Source organism: Equus quagga, chromosome 1, assembly GCF_021613505.1.
Source record: "Equus quagga isolate Etosha38 chromosome 1, UCLA_HA_Equagga_1.0, whole genome shotgun sequence".
Taxonomy (NCBI): Eukaryota; Metazoa; Chordata; class Mammalia; order Perissodactyla; family Equidae; genus Equus; species Equus quagga.
The window spans coordinates 14,002,863-14,025,941 of NC_060267.1; the positions used below are offsets into that span (position 1 = coordinate 14,002,863).

A 23,079-nucleotide genomic window follows, 5' to 3' on the forward strand; every position below is an offset into this window, starting at 1 on the left:
TAGAACTTGTCCATCTTGCACAATTTAAATAAGTTAAAACCCATTGAATAGCAGCTCCCCATTTTCCTCTCCCCATCAGCCAGTGGAAACCAACATTCTACTCTCTGCTTCTATAAGTTTGACAATTTACATACCGTACATAACTGGAATCATTCAGTATTTGTGCTTTGGCAGCCCAGGGTTTGCCGGTTTGGATCCCAGGTGCAGATCAATGCACCGCTTGTCAAGCCATGCTGTGACAGACATCCCACGTATGAAATAGAGGGAGATGGGCACAGGTGTTAGCTCAGGGCCCATCTTCCTCAAAAAAAAAAAAGACAATTAACATCATATCTAATAGTGAAAAAGAGAATAATTTTCTGCTAAACACTAGGAAAAAGGCAAGAATCTCTGGATCACTACCTCTACTCACCATTGAATTGAGAGTTCAAGGAAGTTTGATAAAGTAAGGAAAAGATATTAGAAGTACCCAAAATGAATGGAAGAAGTAGTAAAACTGTATTTATTAGCAGATGACATGATTATCTGTGCATTAAACTCCATAGAATCTAGAGAAAAGCTACCAGAATTAATAAATATTAAACCAGCATTACTTTCCTGGGATCTACTTCATTTGTCATAATGCAGTATCCTTTTTATACATTGTGGAGTTGATTTTCTAACATTTTATTAAGAATTTTTGTATCTATATTCATCAGAGATGGATAGGCTATCAAAGTACATTGGTCTCATAATGAGTCGGGACAAATTATTCTATTTCTATCTTCTGGAAGAATTTGGTAGAACTGTGTTCTACAAAAAGCATACCATTTTTGATAACATAAAACATGTTAAATATTTAGTGATAAGTCTGACAAATGTGTAAGCCTGGTACAACTAAAAACTAGAAACAGTGATGAAAGAAATTACATGAGACCTAAATAAATGGAGGATACCATATTCATTAATTGGAAGACAATATTATTAAGAGATTAGTTATAATCAAATCAATATATAGATTCAATTTAATTCAAATAAAAATCTTTTTGTATAAATCAACAAGTTTATCCTAAATTTTACTAGAAATGCAAAGGAACTAGGATACCCAAAATAACTTTTAAAAAGAACAACAAATCTGGAGGCCTCAATAATTTTAATATCCTAATTCTAAGACTTACTAAAAAGCTACAGTAAGCAAAACAGTGTGAAACTTATATCAAGACATCAAAATGGACCAAGGGAAGAGAGAGTCCAGAAATAGATCAACACCTGTTTGATCAATTGCTCCATGAGTCTTAACCAGTTATGTAGATCCTTAACTGGATCATACCATTACATTTATTTTTTAATCTGTTTTCTCATATTTTATAAACTTTTTCTTACTAATTTTACCGTGTTTAAAGGAAAGGAAGTGATTGAAATGAGTCAGAAAAAGATTCTAAGCCCTTAGAAAGACTCATTGAATAAAAGATATAGTCTTTGCTAAGGAGACATTTGCTTGCTATTGCAGGAAGCAATAAATAAATAAATATGATATGTTTTAAGGTGTAATAGAAAAGATGAGAGAGCATAGAGAGATACATGATTCTCCTGTGTCCCTTGACTTTTAATATTTGAACTATTTTTCTACCTATGAGTATATGGAGCATATATTTTTAAATATCTATACAATTATAATGACCTCATATTTTATTATCTGATAAAAGATACAACATTTTCTGGAAAGAAATGATATTACATTCCAGGTCATTTGTTTATCATATAAGAACAGCTGAAGCATATGTACAATTTCACAATGCTCAAAAAACTACAACCATTAAGATGAGTCATAATAATTTGTTGAATCTTAAAAGTTGAAAGGTAAAAATATGACACATTTGCTAAACATAGAAACAAGTAAGGTAATATGGGCTTATACTTCTCAAAGATGAAAACAGTAGAATTGTCATTTTCTCAGAGCAACACATAAAAAGGAAAATTATAGAACAAGAAAATATTAAAAATGACAAAAGTGAAGAAAAATAGATTGTAACAATGAATGTAAATGACATATACTACCCTAATTTAAGAGAATAACATTTCTCTTGGGAGGAGGGAAACTTGATTTATAAAAAGTCACAGCTAGAGTGAAATCAGCATCATGGTGGAGTGAGACTTCCCCTTCAACTTGCCCCTCTAAGGCACAATGAAAAGGACGTTCATACACCAAAAGAGGGCATTCACACAACACAAAAGATGTCTGAGAGACCCACACACCCATACATCTGAAGGTGGAGGTGCTGGACCCCCTGGAGGACATGGAAGGAGATAATGGGAATCTTTACTTATTCCCAAACAGCAGTAACCCAGGGACTTCTTGCAGCTCTGAGAGGAAAGGAGGGAGGGGTGGCCCTCTGTGGGAACACCATCACTCTCCAAGTTCCCTCACAGCCTGTGGGAAAGCCTCATGCAGAGGTAACTAAGCTATCATGGAGGTGTCTTCATCAAGCTAGCACCCCAGGAGAGCAGATAGTGAGGGCCCAGAGAGGACATCCCAGGGATCACTCAGGTGAAAGAAAGCACCCCTCTTCCCCTTCTAGCACACCAGCTCAGTGGTCAGCCAGAGCACACACAGACAGAAAACCACTGAGCAGTTGGGGGCTATCATGTGGGTGAAAGAAAATGCACTTCCCCCTGCCCAATGCTCCAGCTCAGCAGTTGGCCAGGGTGCTCACAGACAGAAAAGCAGTCAGCAGCTGGGGGGATTACATAGGCAAAAGAAGAAGCCCCTCCCCTTTGCCCAGCACATCCGCTCAGTGGTCACCCAGAACATGCCCAGCCAGAAAAGCAGTCAGTGGCTGGGGCAAGGGAGCTGCAGATCACAGAGGACTCAAAATACATAGCTCCTGACCCCCACCCAGTGGCAGCAGGTGGAAGCTGTGACCAAATACTATTACTATGTGGAAGCATAAATCCATAAATCTATTCATTAATAGAATGAAATATTCTATTAATTCCCCAGGCAAGAAGGAAAATGGCAAGCACCCAGAAGTCAACCCTGAAGCCACAGAAATTTATAAGCCAAATGACAGGGAAGTCAAAAGAGCTACCATTAAAAAAACTCAATGAGTTACAAGAAAATACAGAAAGACAGTTCAATGAAATCAGGTACTTCTTCACAAAAAGAGATTGAAACTATAAAGAAGAACTGATCAGAAATATTGGAGATGAAAAACACAATGGCTGAGGTAAAGAAAAATCTAGACTGCTTAAACAAAAGAGCTGATATTATGGAGGACCAAATTAGCAATTTAAAGGACAGAAATATAGAAATACTTGAGAGGAGAGGAGAGGAAATTAACACTAAAAAGAAATGAAGAACTTCTCCAAGAAGTATCAGACTCTGTTAGGAAATGTAACATAATGATTATAGGTACTGCCAAGGGAAAAGAGAAGGAGAATGGGACAGAAATATTCTTCAAAGAAATAATAGCTGAGAACTTCCCAAACCTGAGGAAGGAGCTGGAAATACAAGTAAAGAAAGTCAAAAGATCTCCTAACTATATCAATGTAAAAAGACCTTCTTCAAGGCATATAGTGGTAAAGCTGGCAAAAGTCAATGACAAAGAATAAGTAATAAGGGCAGCAAGGTAGAAGAAAATAACTCACAAAGGAAACTCTGTCAGAAATTTCAGGGGACTTCTCAGTAAAAACCTTACAGGCTAGGAGAGAGTGGAATGATACATTCAAAATCCTGAAAGACAAAGTCTTTCAGCCACAAATACTCTATTGAGCAAAAATATCCAGAAAATATGATGGAGAAATAAAAAGTTTCCCAGATAAACAAAAGCTGAGGGAGTTCATTGCCACAAGAAACCCCTGACACAAGAAATCCTCAAGAAGACCCTCATACCAAAAAAAAGGGGGGGTTACAAAGTGCTTTTCAAGGAGATAAATAGCTAGGCAAAATCAGAAACTCCTAGCTATCTATCATGACAGGTTATTAAACACTTAATTATAACACTAAAGATAAAGGGAAAGAAAACACCTAAATAAATATAATCTCATCATTTCAAAGACAATCTCACAACATAAGATGGAATACGATATGACAATAATAACTTTGAAGGGAAAGAGGTAAGGGGTGCAATTGGCTTAGTCTGAGGAAATAGGCTATCAGAACTTGGACTATCTCATCTATGAGATTTTTTTATACAAATCTAATGGTAATCACTAAACAAATAATCAGAACAGTGACAAGAATGATAAATATGGAAAGAACTAAGAAAACCATCATGGAAAACTACCTAACTTAATTGGTATTCTGAAACACAAGGGACAAGAAACAAAGGAAACACAGAACAGCTGGAAAATGAACAGTAAGATGGCAGCATTAAGTCCTCAAATATCAATAATTACTCCAAATGTAAACAGACTGAATTCTCCAATCAAAAGACACAGAGCAGTGGGCTGGATCAAAAAACAAGACCCAACAATATGCCACACCCAGAAAACATATCTCAGCTCCAAAGACAAACACAGGCATCAGAGTGAAGGGATGGAAGACAATACTCTCAGCTAATGGCAAACAAAAGAAAGCAGGTGTCACCATACTTATATCAGACAAAGTTGACTTCAAGATAAAACAGATAAAGAGAGAAAAAGAGGGCAGTATATAATGATAAAAGGGACACTCCACCAAGAAGACAGAACACTTGTAAATATTTATCCACCCAACACAGAATCATCAAAGTACATAAAGTGAGTTATTAACAAACCTAAAAAGGGATATTAACAACAACACCATAATAGTAGGGGACCTCGACACCCCAGCACATCAATGGATAGATCATCCAGATAAAAAGTGAACAAGGAAATAGTGGAATGAAATGATAAACTAGACCAGATGGACTTTACAGACATACATAGAACACTCCATCCAAAAAGAGCAGAATATGCATTCTTCTCAAGTGTGCATGGAACATTCTCAAGGATAGAGCATACATTGGGAAACAAGTCCAGCCTCAATAAATTTAAGAAGATTGAAATCATATCAAGCATCTTTTCTGACAATAATGCTATGAAACTGGAAATCAACTATAAGAAAAAAGCTGGGAAAGGGACAAAGATGTGGAGACTAAACAATATGCTACTTGAGTACCAATGGATCATTGAAGAAATTAAAGGAGAAATCGAAAAATATCTGGAGACAAATGAAACTGAAAATACACCATACCAACTAAAATGGGATGCAGCAGAAGCAGTCTTAAGAGGGAAATTCATAGCAGTACAATTCCATGTTAACAAACAAGAAAAATCCAAAACAAACAAACTTTAACTACACCTAACAGAATTAGACAAAGAAGAACAAAGTCCAAAGTCAGCATAAGGGGAGAAATTAAAAAAATAGAGCAGAAATAAATGAAATTGAAACAAAAAATACAGTAGAAAGGCTCAATGAAACTAAAAGCTGATTCTTTGGGGAGATAAAATTGACAAACCCTTAGCTAGACTCACCAACAAAAAAAGAGAGAAGGCTGAAATAAATAAAGTTAGAAATTAAAGAGGAGATATTACAACAGATACCACAGAAATACAAAAGATTATAAGAAAATACTATGAAAGACTATATGCCAACAAATTGGACAATATAAAAGGAATGGACAAATTCTTAAATTTATACAACCTTCCAAAACTGAATCAAGAAGAAATAGAGAATCTGAATAGCACAATCACAAGTAAAGAGATTGAAACAGTAATCAAAAACCTTCCAAAAAACAAAAGTCCACGACCAGACAGCTTCTCTGGATAATTCTACCAAACATTCAAAGAAGATTTATTAACTAACCTTCTGAAACTATTCCAAAAAATTGAGGATGATGGAACACTTCCAAACACATTCTATGGGGCCAACATCACCCTGATACCAAAGCCAGATAGGGACAACACAAAGAAGGAAAATTACAAGCCAATATCACTAATGAACATAGATGCAAAAATCCTCAACAAAATATTGGCAAACTAAATACAGCAATACATTAAAAAGATCAAACATCATGATCAAGTGGGATTTATACCAGGGATGCAAGGATTATTCAACATCTGCAATCAATCAATGTGATACACCACATTAACAAAATGAGGAACAAAAACCACATGATCATCTCAATAGATGCAGAGAAACCATTTGACAAGATCCGACATCAATTTGTGATAAAAAAAAAACTCTCAATAAAATGGGTATAGAAGGAAAGTACCTCAACATAATAAAATTCATATATGACAAACCCAACATCATACTCAATGGGGAAAAACTGAAAGCCATCCCTGCAAGAACAGGGACAAGACAAGAGTACCCATTCTCACCACTCTTATTCAACACAGTACTGGAGGTTTTAGCCAGAGCAATTAGGCAAGAAAAAGAAATAAAAGGAATCCAAATAGGCAATTAAGAGTGAAACTCTCACTATTTGCAGACAATATGATTTTATATATAGGAAATTTTGAAGAATCCATCAGAAAACTGTTAGAAATAATCAACAACTATGGCAAAGTTGCAGGGTACAAAATCAACTTACAAAAATCAGTTGCATTTCTATACTTTAATAACAAGCTGACAGAAAGGGATTTCAAGAACACAATCGCATTTACAACCACAACAAAAAGAATAAAATATCTAGGAATAAGGTTAACCAAGGATGTGAAAGACCTATAAAATGAAAATTATAAGACATTACTGAAAGAAATCAATGAGGATATAAAGAAATGGAAAGATATTCCATGCACATAGATTAGAAGAATAAATATAGTTAAAATGTCCATACTACCTAAAGCAATCTACAGATACAAGGGAATCCCAATCAGAATCCCAAGGACATTCTTCATAAAAATAGAACAGAGAATCCTAAAATTCATATGGAGCAAAAAAAGACCCCAAATAGCTAAAATAATCCTGAGAAAAAAGGACAAAGGTGGAGGCATCACAGTCTCTCCCTCCAAAATATACTGCAAACCTATAGTAATCAAAACAGTATGGTAGTGGTAAAAAAAAAAAAAATGAACACACAGATCAAAGGAAGAGTACTGAAAGCCCAGAAATAAACTGCACATCTACAGACAGCTAATCTTCGACAAAGGAATTGAGAACATACAATGGAGAAAGGAGTCTCTTCAATAAATGGTGTTGGGAAGGGGGCAGGCCCAGTGTCTCAGCGGTTAAGTGCGCACGTTCTGCTTCAGCAGCCCAGGGCTTGCCAGTTTGGATCCTAGGTGTGGACATGGCACCACTTGGCAAGCCATGCTGTGGTAGGCATCCCACATATAAAGTGGAGGAAGATGGGCACGGATGTTAGCTCAGGGCCAGTCTTCCTCAGCAAAAAGAGGAGGATTGGCAGCAGTTAGCTTAGGGCTAGTCTTCCTCCAAAAAAAATAAATGGTGTTGGGAAAACTGGAAAGCCACATGCAAAAGAATGAAAGTAGAACGTTATCTTTAACTATGCACAAAAGTAAAATCAGAATGGACCAAAGACTTGAAGGTAAGAGTTGAAACCATAAAACTCATAGAAGAAAACATAGGCAGTACACTCTTTGTCATCAGTCTTAAAAGGATCCTTTTGAATACCATGTCTACTTGGGCAAGGGAAACAAAAGAAAAAATTGACAAGTGGAACTTCATCAGACTAAAGAGCTTCTGCAAGGCAAAGGAAACCAGGATCAAAACAAAAAGACAATTCACCAAGTAGGAAAAAATATTTGAAAATCACATATCCACCAAGGGGTTAATCTCCATAATATAACGAACTCACACAACTGAACAACAAAAAACAAACAACCCAGTCAAAAAGTGAGCAGAGGATATGAACAGACATTTTTCCAAAGAAGGTATACAGATGGCCAATAGGCAGATGAAAAGATGTTCAGCATCTCTAATGACTTGGATATCTCCTTACACCCGTTAGAACAGCTATAATTAACACGACAGAAAATAAAAAATGTTGGAGAGGTTGTAGAGAAAAGGGAACCCTCCTGCACTGCTGGTGGGAATGCAAACCAGTGCAGCCACTATGGAAAACAGTATGGAGATTTCTCAAAAAATTTAAAATGGAAATTCCATATGACCTAGCTATCCCACTACTGGGTATTTATCCAAATAACTTGAAACCAACAATTCAAAGAGACTTATGCACCCCTATGTTCATTGCAGCATTATTCACAATAGCCAAGACATGGAAGCAACCCTAGTGCCCATTCACTAAATACTGGATAAAGAAGATATGGTGTATATATATATACAGTGGAATACTACTCAGCCATAAAAAAGATAAAATCATCCAATTTGCAACAACATGGATGGACCTTGAGGGTTTTATGTTAAGCAAAATAAGCCAGACAAAGAAAGACAAACACCACATGATTCCACTCATGTATGGAAAATAAAAAATCACACGGACAAAGAGAACAGATAAGTGTTTACCAGAGGGGAAGGGGTTTGGGAGATGGGCATAAGGGGTAAAGGTGCACATATATACGGTGACTGGCAAATAATAATGTACACCTGAAATTTCACAATGAAAGCAACAGGATAATTATTTTCTTGATAGTAAAATACAAAACAAAGATATACAAAACAAACAAAGATATTAAAAATGTCAAAAGTGAAAAATAACAGATTATTACATTTAAAGTAAATGATATAGATTCCTCCCATTTAAGGATAAGTTGTTTCTTTGTATATATGTATGGGGGGGAGGAGCTTGAGTTTTAAAAAGTCACAGCAATAAAATACTTTATAAAAAAGTTAAATATCAAAGTTTTAATAAGATATACCAGATAAAATTTAAAGATAAGACAAGTGCCATATTGACATTAAATAAAGTAGAATTCAAATTAATGCATTTACAAATACAACAAAGAAATGCATCTATATTAATAAAATATGTAACTAAATGATGTATATTATAATATACAATACATAAAAAATTATTATAACGGAGAAAATGACCAAGTAACACAAACAATACTTAAACACATTCTGCTTGTGATATGCCAAAGAAGGAAAAGTCAACGAAGTTAGAAAGATTTGAGTAAAATTGCTAACACATTTGAGTTAATAAATATCTTTATAATATTAAAACCTATAGAGGATAAAACTTTCTCTGAGCCACTGCCACATTATCTTTACCTTTGTGGGCTTTGGATCCAGAAACTTCCGTGTTCCAGTCCTGGCCTTGATTGTTGCTGGCAATATGAAATTAAGTACATTACTTAATTCTTCTGATACAATTTCTATACTTGTAAAATACATTAATTTAAATTATCCATTTAGTATATATAATGTTGCCTTTACCATAATTTTCATTTGAGGAGTAAAGAAATACCTGGGAACTTTATACAGTACCTGACATATAGAGAAAGTATTTTTAACTAATATCAACACTTTAAGAAAGTGCTGATGGAAATTTTTCAAAAATTGCCTCTTTGATAAGCAGCCTTCAAATCTAATATTTAATTGAGAAACTCTAAGAATTGAAAAAAGTTTTGTAAGCTGAACTCATATAAAATAAATACATAGTAATTTTAAGTCTCTGAGTCCTAGAATTATCCATGAGAAAATACAAGCTAATAAAGAATTTTGTCACAACAGCAACTAACATATAAAATATATAGAAATACTTTAACCAAAAAAAATGTGGCTCTCAAATATAGAAATCCACAGGATTGTTAAAACAAACAAAAAAAGATGATGACAATGGTAATAATAATAATAGTAGAAGCTACCATTAATTGAAAACTTTCTGGTGCTAACAGGGTGGTTTACAGTTTTCTGTGTGATCCTCTCACCTGTTGAATGCGACAGGCAAACGGACAGCATCCCTTCAACCTTAAAACTTCTCAAGGACTTCTCACAGCTGTGATCGGGGCAGCACAGGGACTTACACCCAGGCTGTCTGACAGCAGAAGCAATACTCTTGGCCTTGTTCTCAAAAGGGTATATTGTAAATATATCAATTATTTGCTAAATACCATTCTCCCAAAAACATATAGAAATTATTTTTAAATGCAAAGTAATTCTGAAGTAACAGAATTAATAAGTAATATTAGATGAGAAATGTTTGAAAAAGACATAGCCCTACCAGGCATTCAATTCCATTGTGCAACAAGTACGTGATACCAGCATAAAACAGACAAACACAAAGATGGAACCCAACAAAAAACTTGAAATACAAACTAGTATGTATAAAATGTACCTTATGATCATAACAGAATTTCATAAACCAAAAGAAATTATTATTTTTTAGAAATGTTGGGCAATTTGTATCCTATTGGTCAATATTTTACCAGAAGACCAGTAATTTCCTGATCCCACTATAGCCTGGCTGTGGGTCCTCTCAAGAATGATCTGCAGGACTTATTTGCCTAAAGAGATAGGAGCAAATTGGAAACACAGTATCACTTTATTCTAACTAGCCATAATTGGTGTCAAATTGAACTAGAGCATTTGGGGAAGTCACGAGGTCTTGGAAGTACTTCCCCTTTTGCCTAAATTGAATTATTAATAATAGTTAAGAATAAGAATAATAAAAAAAAACCTGCCACAGTGAAGTGGTATACAACCCATGTGTGAGAGGAAGGGAAATGAAAGAACTCACTCTCTAGTCTGACCTGACGTGGATGAGTGTCAGAACAATGACAAATCATATGTATACATTATTAAAACAAATGATTCACTCCCACTAATACATTTGGCTCAGTTAGCTTCCTGGATTCTTATTTAGTATTCCTATAGCTAAAGAAAGGAAAGAAAAGCAGAGAAAGTAGGTCAAAAACTTTCACTTCCTCTCCTTATTTTTTTGGTTCCTTCTTTACTTTCCCATTTCCTTTTTTTCTGAAAGAACTTGTACTACAAATGAGGAGAAGAGGTGAAAACTCAGAGTAGAGAAGAAAGAGTTATGCAAAGGATTCCTGTGAAAGGTGATTTTTTAAATGTTAGAAAAATTGGCTAATTGATAGAAAGAACTAGAGTAAGGACCTCGGTTCACATTATAAAAAAATACTTTTCATTAACTAAAATTTTACAATAATATATTAAAGTTTAACATTAACAATATTTATCTGATTTTGAGTGGGTAAGTGTATGTACTAAATTAAAAGAGAAAAGACCAGTAAATAACATTATATACAAATACTGTACTTCTCTACACCAAAAATTGATTAAGATGTTAAAAGAAAATAGCAACGCAGAAGAATATTTGCACAAATAATGACGGGACAATGGGTCAAATCTGTTCTGGTTCCAGGACTGGCCCTATCTATACCTCCACTCAGAAATGGTTGTTTCTAGGTTGTGAGATTATATTTTTGGAATAGTCCATGTTTTGAAATACGTATTTGGATAATAAAAATTCTAGGGCCATACTGGTGTGGAGTTTTGGCTACACCAAATTACTTAGTGTCCCAGTACCTCAATTTCGTCTTTTGAAAATGGTGATAAAAATGATACATAGCACACAGTACCTCTTCTTTATGTACCAGTGTTTATTGTTATAAAACGTATCATTTTACATTAAGAAGAAAAAGGAGAGATATAAATTAGTAGATTGTTATTTACACACATTTTCCATGTGAATAATTGCTTCTCAAATAATACATTGTGGGCTCCCTTTTCACAGGAGTAGTAACTCTAAGGATGACACTCCTCGGAATATAAGCCTGGAGCTTTGGGAAAAATTGGACCTTTACTCAAAAGTGTTCTATATAACCATTAACATTGTGTACTGCCACCTACACAATGGGACTGTTATCTTTTCCAAATAAATATCAGTTTCCTTTCTTTGTAGAATAAAGTTAAAGAATATTGCACACAAATATAATATTATTTTAATTACTATATATTAACAGCTCTTCATATTTACATCTTAATGAGGAAAAATTGAAAGAAAAATATTATTACCATATCATAAGTTCAAAACATATACGGTTTCATATATTCCAAGCAAAGAAAATAATGATGCATATACCTATACTGTTAGAAATATTATTTAGGAAAATGTAGAAAGATATTTTCTGCCATATACATACACAATCTTGATATAATAATTTTACAAGAACAAGGATAGCTAGGATCCTTAGAAAACAAAATGTGTCCATTGTATAATGGTTTTCCACATATCAGTGAGAAAATCATCTCCTGTGTAATATTCTTTTCACAGCATCTTTCACATCTCTGTTTCTCAGACTATATATTAGAGGATTTAGCATTGGTATCACAAGTGTGTAGAGCACAGCTATAATCTTGCTTTGCTCTGGTGAGGAGATGGCCCCAGGCTGGGCATACATGAAGAACACAGTCCCGCAGAATAAACTCACCACTGCTATATGGGAGCCACAGGTGGAGAAGGTCTTACTCCTGCCATGGGTGGAGGGGATCTTCAGGACAGTGGAGAGGATAGAAGCATAAGAAGCAAGAATGACATTTGTGCTGGTGATGATGATGAGAGCAGAGAGAATAAACATTACGATCTCATTCACAAAGGTGTCAGCACATGAGATCTTGATCAGGGCTGGGATATCACAGAAAAAGTGGTCCAATCTGTTTTCTCCACAGAAACGCAAACTGAAGGTGCAACTTGTTTGTATCATGGAGTTGATGCACCCACAGATATAGGACCCAGTTACCAACTGAACACAGACTTTCTGGGACATGTGCACAGGGTAAAGGAGAGGGGAGCAAACGGCGGAGAATCGATCAAACGCCATGACAGGCAGAAGAAAGCCTTCAGTTGTGACAAACAGGGCAAAGAAGAAAAATTGAGCAGCACAGCCACTGTAAGAAATTTTCTTTTCATTAGACAAGAAGTTGGCTAAAGTTTTGGGAGCAATGACTGTGGAGTAGCAGAGATCTAAATAGGACAAATTTCTAAGGAAGAAATACATAGGCATTTGAAGTCTGGAGTCCATCTTAGTGACAGTTATCATGCTGATATTTCCCACCACAGTGGCCACGTAGAGCAGCAAGAACACCAGGAATAAGAGGATCTGTATCTTTGGAGGGGTCCTGAACCCCAGCAGAATAAACTCAGTCACCTCTGAGTAATTCTTACCCAGATGACTCTTCATAGCTGAGACATAGGTGGAGCTGTGGAGAGATGGTAAAAATGACAGAAATGAGTGACCAGAATGCTTGTTTTAGTAAAAATAACTAGGAACCAGCATGGAAAAATTTTTGTTTCATTATATTCCCAATATTTTAAGAAACACCAATGAATACAAACACTTTTAAAAAGTCTTCCTAGTGAAAAGTTCGATCTGATTGATTAGCCTTTTTAGATGTACTTATAAGCAAATGATGCAGATTTGCTCTCTAAGTGTGCATTGGGGAAATGGAGGTCTAAGAAAATGTCTGGAAACAACAGCTTGTGCTTTTTTTTAATTTCTTGATTTATTATCAATTTACAGCCATTGAAGTTGCCTCCTTTAGTGGAAGTAATTTCTCATAGACATTACAATTCACTTAAGATTTTATTCAATTGATGGCCTCTTTTTATTTTTACTGATTAGTTTATCCACAAAGAAAAATAATATACAAAAATTGTATCTGTCTCCCTCATATTAGAAAAAGACTTCAGATCCTGACAAAAACGTCGTCCTTTTATGTATTAACCTCATATCCTTATTTCTCTCATTATTTTTGTCCCTATGGTGACATAGACTCTTAGTGGCACAGTTCATCTGCTACAAAGAGAATTGACACTTGTTTGTGTTTCCTGAACACAGTAAAATCAGACTTTGATTGTTTTCCTCCCTTCCTTCCATTTTCCCTCCCTCCTTTCTTCTTCCTTCCCATTTTTCTTCCCTTTGGATTTTGCAGATTGAAATGCGAGTGTAGAATTCTAAGGTCTTGGACAGAGATTTTTCTGTCATTTCAGAAACCAGCAAATATAATTAGAAATACAAAGATCTGTACATAGAAGGCACAAAAGACAATTTAAAGACTGCTACAAATGAAAAAACAGAAATATATATTTAAACAAGCTTACATTATATTTATTTAGGCTCATGCTGTTATGACTATATAACGTTTGTACATAAAATACAGTGGAAAGGAGGAGAAAAGAATTAATTTTTATTCTAATTTTATGAATGGAGAAACTGACAAAAATAGATATAAGAGGCTTATTTAGAATCATGAGATCGAGCGGCATAGTACTTTACTATTTGATACTCTATCATAAAATATGGAAGAAAACTGACAAATGATCAATTCAAAAATTCACATACTATGGAAATGTATTTTAAAATTTTATAATTATATGAATCTATAAATCTGTAGAATATAACTTTATATATAAATTATAATAAATAAATAAATAAAATTATATATGATATAAAATATTCAATGTCTCCTATAATGTCTTTAAATTTTTACTGCTTTTGTTGCTATAGTTTCACTAATTTTGACTTCTTTTAAGGCTGGTTGGGACTATAGAAGTATATTAGAAACTATTTGGTCCAGCCACAATATCTAGTTTCTTGAAAAAATTAAATGTTGACTGACTGATTTTAGAAGGTATACGAACGGTCAAAATAACCTCTGGTTATCAACCACAAAAATGCTAGTCTCCTTAAATTCATGTTTTACATTAACAAGTTTTCGGTTTCAATAGAAAAATTGAAACGAAAAGAAAGAAATGTAATTAAAGCTACGTAAAAGAAGAGTGTTGAGGGGCTGGCCCTGTGTCCGAATGGTTTTAAGTTCTGGAGCTCCTCTTCGGTGGCCCGGGGTTTCGCTGCTTCCGATCCTGGTCTTCGACATGGCACCGCTGATCAAGCCATGCTGAGATGGTGTCCCACATAGCACAACCAGAGCCACTCACAACTAGAATATACAGCTATGTACTGGAGGGCTTTGGGGAGAAGAAGAAGAAAAAGAAAAGAAAAAGAAGATTGGCAACGGTTCTTAGCTCAGGTGCCAATCTTAAAAAAAAAAAAAACATAAAAAAAGAAAGAAGAGTGTTGAGAATAAACAAATTAAATATAAGACAGTCTCAAGAATGAATACTACTTCTTATCTTAGTAAACCCTCACTATATTTGAAATCAAGTACATTGACAAAGAAACACAATTATGAAAAGAAGCAAACCGGTGTTAGGAAGTTTTTCGGCAACATGGATTGCATTTCCTCACTGTTCACGTCACCACTCAAATTGCTAAGTTGAACAAGTATTAGCAAAAATTATACCGTCTCTCCCTCTCTCTCTCTCAGTTTACTGTACTTTTCATTGATTAAACCAACAAGTAGATCTGAGATGGATCTTGAGAGAAATTTTCTCATGGGGAGGGAAACCACGCAGTGGGCATTCCCGCTGCAAGATAATCATCAGGGACTAAAGGTCCCTCTCATCAGTAATTCGTTTTGCATCAAATGAACAAAAAGAGAGAGAGAGGGAGAATAAATTATTAATAAGTAAACTTACCAAGCCTTCAGAAAGTTAGAAGGACTCTCTAGAGGACATGAGAACTAAATTTCTACTTATAGAACAAAATTATTTAAAAAAGCACATTTGGATCAGAAATATTTGATTCTTCTTTTATTTTCATGATTTACAGAGAGGGAAAGTCACGATATTTCCTTTGAATGGATTATAACCCTTACTTTTAGAAACTCATTTCTTATCTCTACTGTAAATACATCCTGCTTTTATTCATCAGAGGAAAATTAATACAGAGAATAAGCTAAACAGTTAATGGAAGAGTTGAAGGAAGGGAATGTTGAAGTAATATAGAGATTAGCAAGAGCAGGCAGTCATACCTCCATCTATGATTTCAAGGCACAAGAAGAGTGGTCTTAAAAGATCCTAGAAGTCTAGAAGTGTCTTCAAGAGTGAGAACCATGATGAGAACCATAGTGCCTAGTAGGTGCTAGAATCAAATAGAGAAACACCCTAAGAAGTATATTGAAAGAGCAAGAAATTCTGTCTCTTGATACATCCTCAGTTCTTCCATTGTACTGTGAAAGCACTGGATTTGGCCCACAAGCTGTAGTTGGATGACCACTCCTCTAGAATGTACAAAGATTCCTCAACTAACCTTTGAGAATGAAAGAATCTTACACGAAATTTTTCATGACTCTCCACAATCATATTCCATGCATTTCAAAATGTTCCTAAAGATCCTAGTTTTTTCTGCTATTTCCCTTTAGCTAGGAAAACTTTCTTGGGCATCTCTTAGAGTGCAAATTTGGCATAATGTATCCTAGTTTTCCTTTATCTGAACGGTTCCTGAATTTGCCTTCAATTCTGAAGTGTATTTTCCTTGATATAACATTTTGGTTTGGTCTCTTCCCCCATCTGTAAGCACTTTAAAGATGCTGTTCCATTGTCTTCTGGTTTGAATTGTTTCCGACAGTCTATGCTCTAACTTGTATTTACCTGTATTAACATCTCTTTTTCCCTAGCAATTTCACTAACGTTCTTTTTTTGATTCACTTTCAGAAATTTTATTCTGATGTGCCTTCATTTGATCTTCTTTCTCTTTATCCTCCTTGAGTTTGTGAACTTTCTTGCATCTGTTAGTTTATAGTTGTCATCAACTTTGAAAAAGATTTTGAGCGTTATAGTTTCTAACATTTCTGGCCCCTCTTCTTCCAATTACCTTTGTAATATTTTCTCATTTCTCACTGAATGTCTGTTCATTTTTTCCCTATTTACTCTATGCTTATGTTTAATTTGTTTCTATTGCTATGTGTTCTAGTTTAAAACATTTTCTTCTTGATATGTTTCCTTTTTCTCAGGAGTTGCAGTCATTCTCTGCTTATTGTCCAATATCTAAAAATATTTGGTCCGTATATTTTCTCCAGAGTTTAGTTTTTTGTTACGGAAGGCAAAACTTGCAGTAGTTATTCTTTCATGAAAAATGTGACAACATCTTAAATTTATTGCTCTTTAAACATTAAATGCCCTTTAAATTTGTAGTATAAACACACACTTCAGTGAGATTTTATTATTCCTTATGTATTGAAGTATTTTATTTGTTAATATTGTGCTTAAAAATGCTTAAATTAACTTTATGAGATTTATCTATAATTTTTTATTTTGACGTCTATGTGAGACTGATGACAGACATAAACATAGTCAGGAAATCTTTCCTTTATGACTATTCCTGAAAGAGCTTATGCATAAAGTCTTATTTCTTTATTAAACATTTGGAAGTAAACACTGGTGAAGCCATTTAGGCAAGGGCCATTCTTCATGGGAAGATTACTAATGAAAATGTAATTTCTTTAATAGAATACTTTAAAATTTAAATTTCTTTTTATACATCATTTTGTTCTATTTAAAATAATTTTATTTAAAAAAACAAGAATTGGTAAAAATACAGCTTACTACACTCCGTTTTTTAATATCAGTAGGCTCCTTAGTGACATCCCATCTTTCATTTCTGATGCTTATGATTTAATGCTGCTAGTTTACCACTGTTAAGTTGGCTAGGGGTTTAAAATCTTTCTGATAAGAGTCTTACTCATCTTTCAAAGAATCGAGGTTAAGCTATGTGATTACTCAGTATTATTCACATTTTTTTCTATTTAATCTTTATCTACATTATTCACCTTCTTTCATTTTTTGCTTTGACTTCCTGTTTTCTGTTTCACATTTTTAAGGTAGATTAACTTATCGATGATCCTGCTTTTCTTCTTTGTACTATTTACCGAGAAGGTTTTGTATATCCATCTAAGTACTTCTTTTTCTGCCTTCTAGAAGTTAGATATATCATAATTTATTACAATTTAATTTAATTTCTTTTTTATTCCTTGGATTTTTAGGAAGTGTTTATTTTTGATGTCTATGTTCATAGAGTTTTCTGGTTATCTAATTATTATTGATTTCCATATTAATTTGACATGATCAAAGAACACTCACTGAATGATTTCAACCTTTGAATTTGTGATGAGTTTCTTAATGTCCCATCTATTATGAATGACAGTAATAGTTTGATATGTATGTATAAGCAGTAGCATGTTGTTATCGCTAATGCTATTGTGGGAAATTTAAAGATGAGAAAAAGTATATGGGATTCTGGTTCATTTCATAGATTAGATATCCAAGCTCTGCCCCATGTGCTTTCTAGTCACCGATGTTGGAAAATTAAAGTGTTTCCTGCTACTAGGGTTCTTGACTCAGATTTTGTTCTACCAATTATATCCATACAAACTCAGAATTTGGAAGAGGATCAACTTTTTGTTCCTTTTGTCTTTTTCTACCATTTGGGAAGGTTGTGGAAACAGGTGGGTTTTCTTCTGCAGCATTGTAGTGTCCCCAACTTCCTAGAGAAGCTATTTTGATGAATGAGAAAGTAATGACTTTTTTTTGTTTCTATGTATCTGATCCTTGAGTCTGAGCTATGATGCTGTGTTTTGAAATCATACTTCCAACGGTAGCCCTCTTTGTGAATTAATCCTATGTGGCTCTAAGGGTCATTACAAGAGTATCACTCGAAGTTCCTTCAGCCTTTCCAAATTTGATAAGCCTTGGTTCACATTAATAAATAATTTCTAGCTTAAAATACCTAGACTGCTTTCTCTTCCTACACTGACCAAACTTTTACTAATACTGTATTGTGATATGGAAAAGCTCTGGCCCCATATCATCTCGCCATCTATATGCCAAAAAATTCCAGAGAAATTCTGGTAATAACTTCTAATTAAAAGAGAGATTTTATAGAAATAGGATTAAAATTAACAGAGAGAAACATTGAGGTAAAAATGACATCCTTGTAATATTCAGCTCATTAAATAGGGTATCATGTCTCTGATTTAAAATTAGTCTTTTAGTCACACAGTAGTTTTTTGTTTTTTTTAATAAAGGTCACCTTCATGTAATGGTTCTCAACCTTCATTCTGACAACTTTTTTTAACAGTTTTTTTTTTTTTAAAGATTGACATCTGAGCTAACAACTGTTGCCAATCTTCTTTATTTTTTCTGGTTTTTCTCCCCAAATCCTCCCAGTACATAGTTGTATATTTTAGTTGTGAGTCCTTCTAATTGTGGGATGTGGGACGCTGCCTCAGCATGGCCTAATGAGGGGTGCCATGTCCATGCCCAGGATCCCAACCAGAGAAAACCTGGACTGCCCAAGTGGAGTGCGCGAACTTAACCGCTCAGCCATGGCACCGGCCCCTCACACAGTAGTTTTTAATAATTTTTAAATATAGGTATTGATCTCATAACTATTTTTACTGAGTATTTTTTAAAATTTTTACTGATTTCTTTTGTTTCTTCCATTATATTTTCTAACTGTTTAGTATTGAAGGAAAGCATAGAATTAGCAAAACATTATCTGACTTTGTGATTTAGAAGGCATTTGTCATATCACGAAATATGTCTACATCAAGAAATACAGGTAAACCATAATTGGGAGTGAATTTTTGTCTTTTTTAAATCAGAGCAAATGTAATTTACTACATAATTTAAAATATCCATTTATCTAAAACTTTTCTCAAGGTGTAAAAACTTTTCTATCTCTTTCTCTATGCCTATAAATATGTCCGCTGTGATAATTATCAGAAAGCTTTTCTTTGTCAATGAAGGAAATAAAGTCCAGAGAAATTCCCAAAAGAGACTCATAAGCAGAGAAGGAGAAGACCCTTGTATTTGGACTATTATTAGACTGTTTGGATCTGAGGTTACCACAGTCCTCATGGACAACAGCCCTAGAGCCTGCACTTGTGTCTCTGTAATTGACTTTGTGATTACTCCTCTCCCAGTGGAATTCATCACAGAGGATGAGCAAAACCTCAATGCTGAAATATCCTAAAATAAGATTTTACAGGAATAAAAATAACTAAGGCCATCATAAAGAACCACCTTTGATACTGTACCAGATGATCATGGACTCTGGATGACACAAGGTTGCTATGCTCCTTAAATATCCATGATCATCCATACGTGAAGACATATACAGTATACGAGAAGTCAGAAAAGGATGTTTCCTTGATATATATTTCTTGTCCTGATTGAGGAGTGAGAGCCCTTGAATTGATGCAGCTTTGGTAGAACGTCATTTACGGCAGTGTAAGGATTGGAACGTTCACCAGCTTCTCTCTCTGCTTCAAAAAAAGGGCTAAATGATCACAGCATTTTTTAAGTAAGCAACTACCAATGGAAATGAAATATTTGTAATGAGGCAATAGAAATGCATTTATTGGGGGGCCAGCCCCGTGGACTAGTGGTTAATTTCTGCATGCTCTGCTCCTTTGTCCTGAGTTCAGTTCTCTGGAGTGGACCTGCACCACTTCTCAGCAGCCACACTGTGGTGAAGACCCAAATACAAAATAGAGGAAGCTTGGCACAGACGTTGGCTCAGGGAGAATCTTCCTCAAGGAAAAAGAGGAAGAATGGCAACAGATGTTAGCCCAGGACAAATCTTCCTCAGCAGAAAAAACAAAAAACAAAAAAACCTTTATTTGGGAGAATAATTTTGATCTAAGAAAATGAACGTACATTTTGAATTACCTTTATAGAATTTTATTTTATCTGTGCTTAGTGATTTTGATGTTATTAATTTTTTTTTTAAAGATTGGCACCTAGGCTAACAACTGTTGCCAATCTTCTTTTTTTTTTTTTTTGAAGGATTGGCACCTGAGCTAACTGTTGCCAATCTTTCTTTTTTTCTGCTTTATTTCCCAATCCCCCCTGGTACATAGTTGTATATCTTAGTTGCAGGCCCTTCTAGTTGTGGGATGTGGGACGCCACCTCAACGTGGCCTGACGAGTGGCGCCATGTCCACGCCCAGGATCCGAACTCTGGGCTGCTGCAGCAGAGAGTGCAAACTTAACCACTCAGCCACGGAGCCGACCCCTGATGTTATTAATTTTTAAGTAACAATAACTTATCTGTTTTTATTCCACTTTAAAAGATGGCTACAGTAATAATGGAAAATAAATAGATTTAAGTAGAATAAGGTAAAAATATTTTGAAATATATATATATATAACTGTCATGTAATAAGCCAAACACTAACTTGGCTGACATAATTCCTACAAACACTATAACAGAAATTATAAATACTTCTTATATTCTAGATTCTATGTACAGCATATGTTAAATAAAGATAATTTTTAACTATAAATATTTTGGGACTAGAAATTCAGAATGGGAGTAAGATTAGACAATAAAATATGCTACATTCTTGCTCAACTCCATGCAAATGAATGATTTAAATACAGTAACTAAAAAACTTCTTAATAGGAGAACAGTCTCAGAAGCCTAGTGCTATCTAATCCAAATTCTTGATACTTCATGACATCAACATTGTTTTATATGCAACATTTAACTAAGCTGTAAATAATTTATTTCCACATTTATGAGAGCATTTACGGCACTAGGATCAAAGCCAAGAGTTCATTTATTTGCTTTCTGCTTCTCAGCAGGGTTCTGCCATGGGTGACAGGGGAGCAAGCAATCACTCAGAACTGACTGACTTCATTCTTTTGGGCTTCAGGGTCCGCCCAGAGCTCCATATCTTCCTCTTCCTGCTAATTCTGCTTGTATATGCCATGGTCCTTCTGGGGAATAGTGGAATGATAACCATCATAATGACCGATCCCCGGCTGAACACACCAATGTATTTCTTCCTAGGCAACCTCTCCTTCATTGATCTCTTCTACTCCTCTGTTATTGCACCCAAGGCTATGATCAACTTCTGGTCTGAGAACAAGTCCATCTCCTTTGCAGGCTGTGTGACCCAGCTCTTCCTCTTTGCCCTCTTCATTGTGACTGAGGGATTTCTCCTGGCAGCCATGGCTTATGACCGCTTCATCGCAATCTGCAACCCTCTCCTCTATTCTGTTCAGATGTCTACACATCTCTGTACGCAGTTGGTGGCTGGTTCTTATTTTTGTGGTTTCATCACCTCAGTTCTTCAGACCAGCATGACATTTATTTTATCTTTTTGTGCTTCTCGGGCCATTGACCACTTTTACTGTGATTACCGTCCACTTCAGAGGATTTCTTGTTCTGATCTCTACATTCATAAGATAGTTTCTTTTTTCCTATGCAGCATTATCATTTTGCCTACCATAATTGTCATTATTGTGTCCTATATGTATATTGTGTCCACAGTGTTAAAGATACGCTCCACAGAAGGACGTAAGAAAGCCTTCTCCACTTGCAGCTCTCACCTAGGAGCTGTGAGTGTACTATACGGTGCCATCATTTTTATGTATGTCATCCCTGACAGATTTCCTGAGCTCAGTAAAGTAGCCTCCTTATGTTACACCTTAGTCACTCCCATGTTGAATCCTCTGATTTACTCTCTGAGAAACAAAGATGTCAAAGAAGCTCTGAGAAAGATCCTGGGGAAAAAATTATTTTTATTTAATTCTATTTTAAAATTTATGTAACTGAAAGGCCTGGACTTTATGAAAATTTAGGGAAGCACTTACGCAAAAAATGCACCTCCTGATGTTAGAAATATTTAATCTTAATGAGTTTATTTCTTTGAATTCCGTGTAATTTCAGTTGAAAATATATTTGCATCATATTTTGCCTGGCTGTTGATTTGGAAGTGCAATGGCTTTCTCCATACTTCATCTTCATTTCGGTTAAATATAAGATTGACATGTCTTTTGTCTTTATGGAAAAATGTATTCTTAGTTTTCTGCTGTCTTGTTATTTGAGATTTATTGTTTATCATGAAACAGTAACATATGTAATGTGGATGTGTACATAATTGGTAGAGGTAACAAAATTTGATGTCATAAGCAGATAGATGAAAATATCAGGTTTACTGAAGAATTCTTTTTGTGTACTTAGAGAATCAGATACTCTGCAGTGTACAGAATCCAAAGGATGCTATGTGAGTCACTCTTAATTGTCCAGTGGCTGAATGAGTGACACACTTATTTCATGGTTTCTCATCTTGAATATGTTATTCATGAAAATTCTCACCTTTCACAAGAAAACAGTTATGAAAATAAATTAAAATTACACATAGGTTTTTTGTTATATATGTCTTTGTGACAATTTGCCAAATTGATATTGAATTTTTATGTACTCTTTACCATACAAACATCCCTAGGAATAAATGATTTCTATACTTAACCTCACAATCTAATGAGGAGACAA

The 23,079-nt window shown here is 34.8% G+C and overlaps 2 protein-coding genes across 2 annotated transcripts; one reads left to right on the plus strand and one right to left on the minus strand.

Moving 5' to 3' along the window:
• Positions 1 to 12,138: 12,138 nt before the first annotated feature.
• LOC124228162 (olfactory receptor 12-like) lies at positions 12,139 to 13,074 on the minus strand. The gene has a single exon (XM_046642516.1). The coding sequence runs from the start codon at positions 13,072 to 13,074 to the stop codon at positions 12,139 to 12,141; it is 936 nt and encodes a 311-aa protein (XP_046498472.1).
• Positions 13,075 to 21,340: 8,266 nt separating this feature from the next.
• Positions 21,341 to 22,355, plus strand: LOC124252290 (olfactory receptor 9K2-like). The gene has a single exon (XM_046685578.1). The coding sequence runs from the start codon at positions 21,393 to 21,395 to the stop codon at positions 22,353 to 22,355; it is 963 nt and encodes a 320-aa protein (XP_046541534.1). The 5' UTR covers positions 21,341 to 21,392.
• The last annotated feature ends 724 nt before the right edge of the window (positions 22,356 to 23,079 follow it).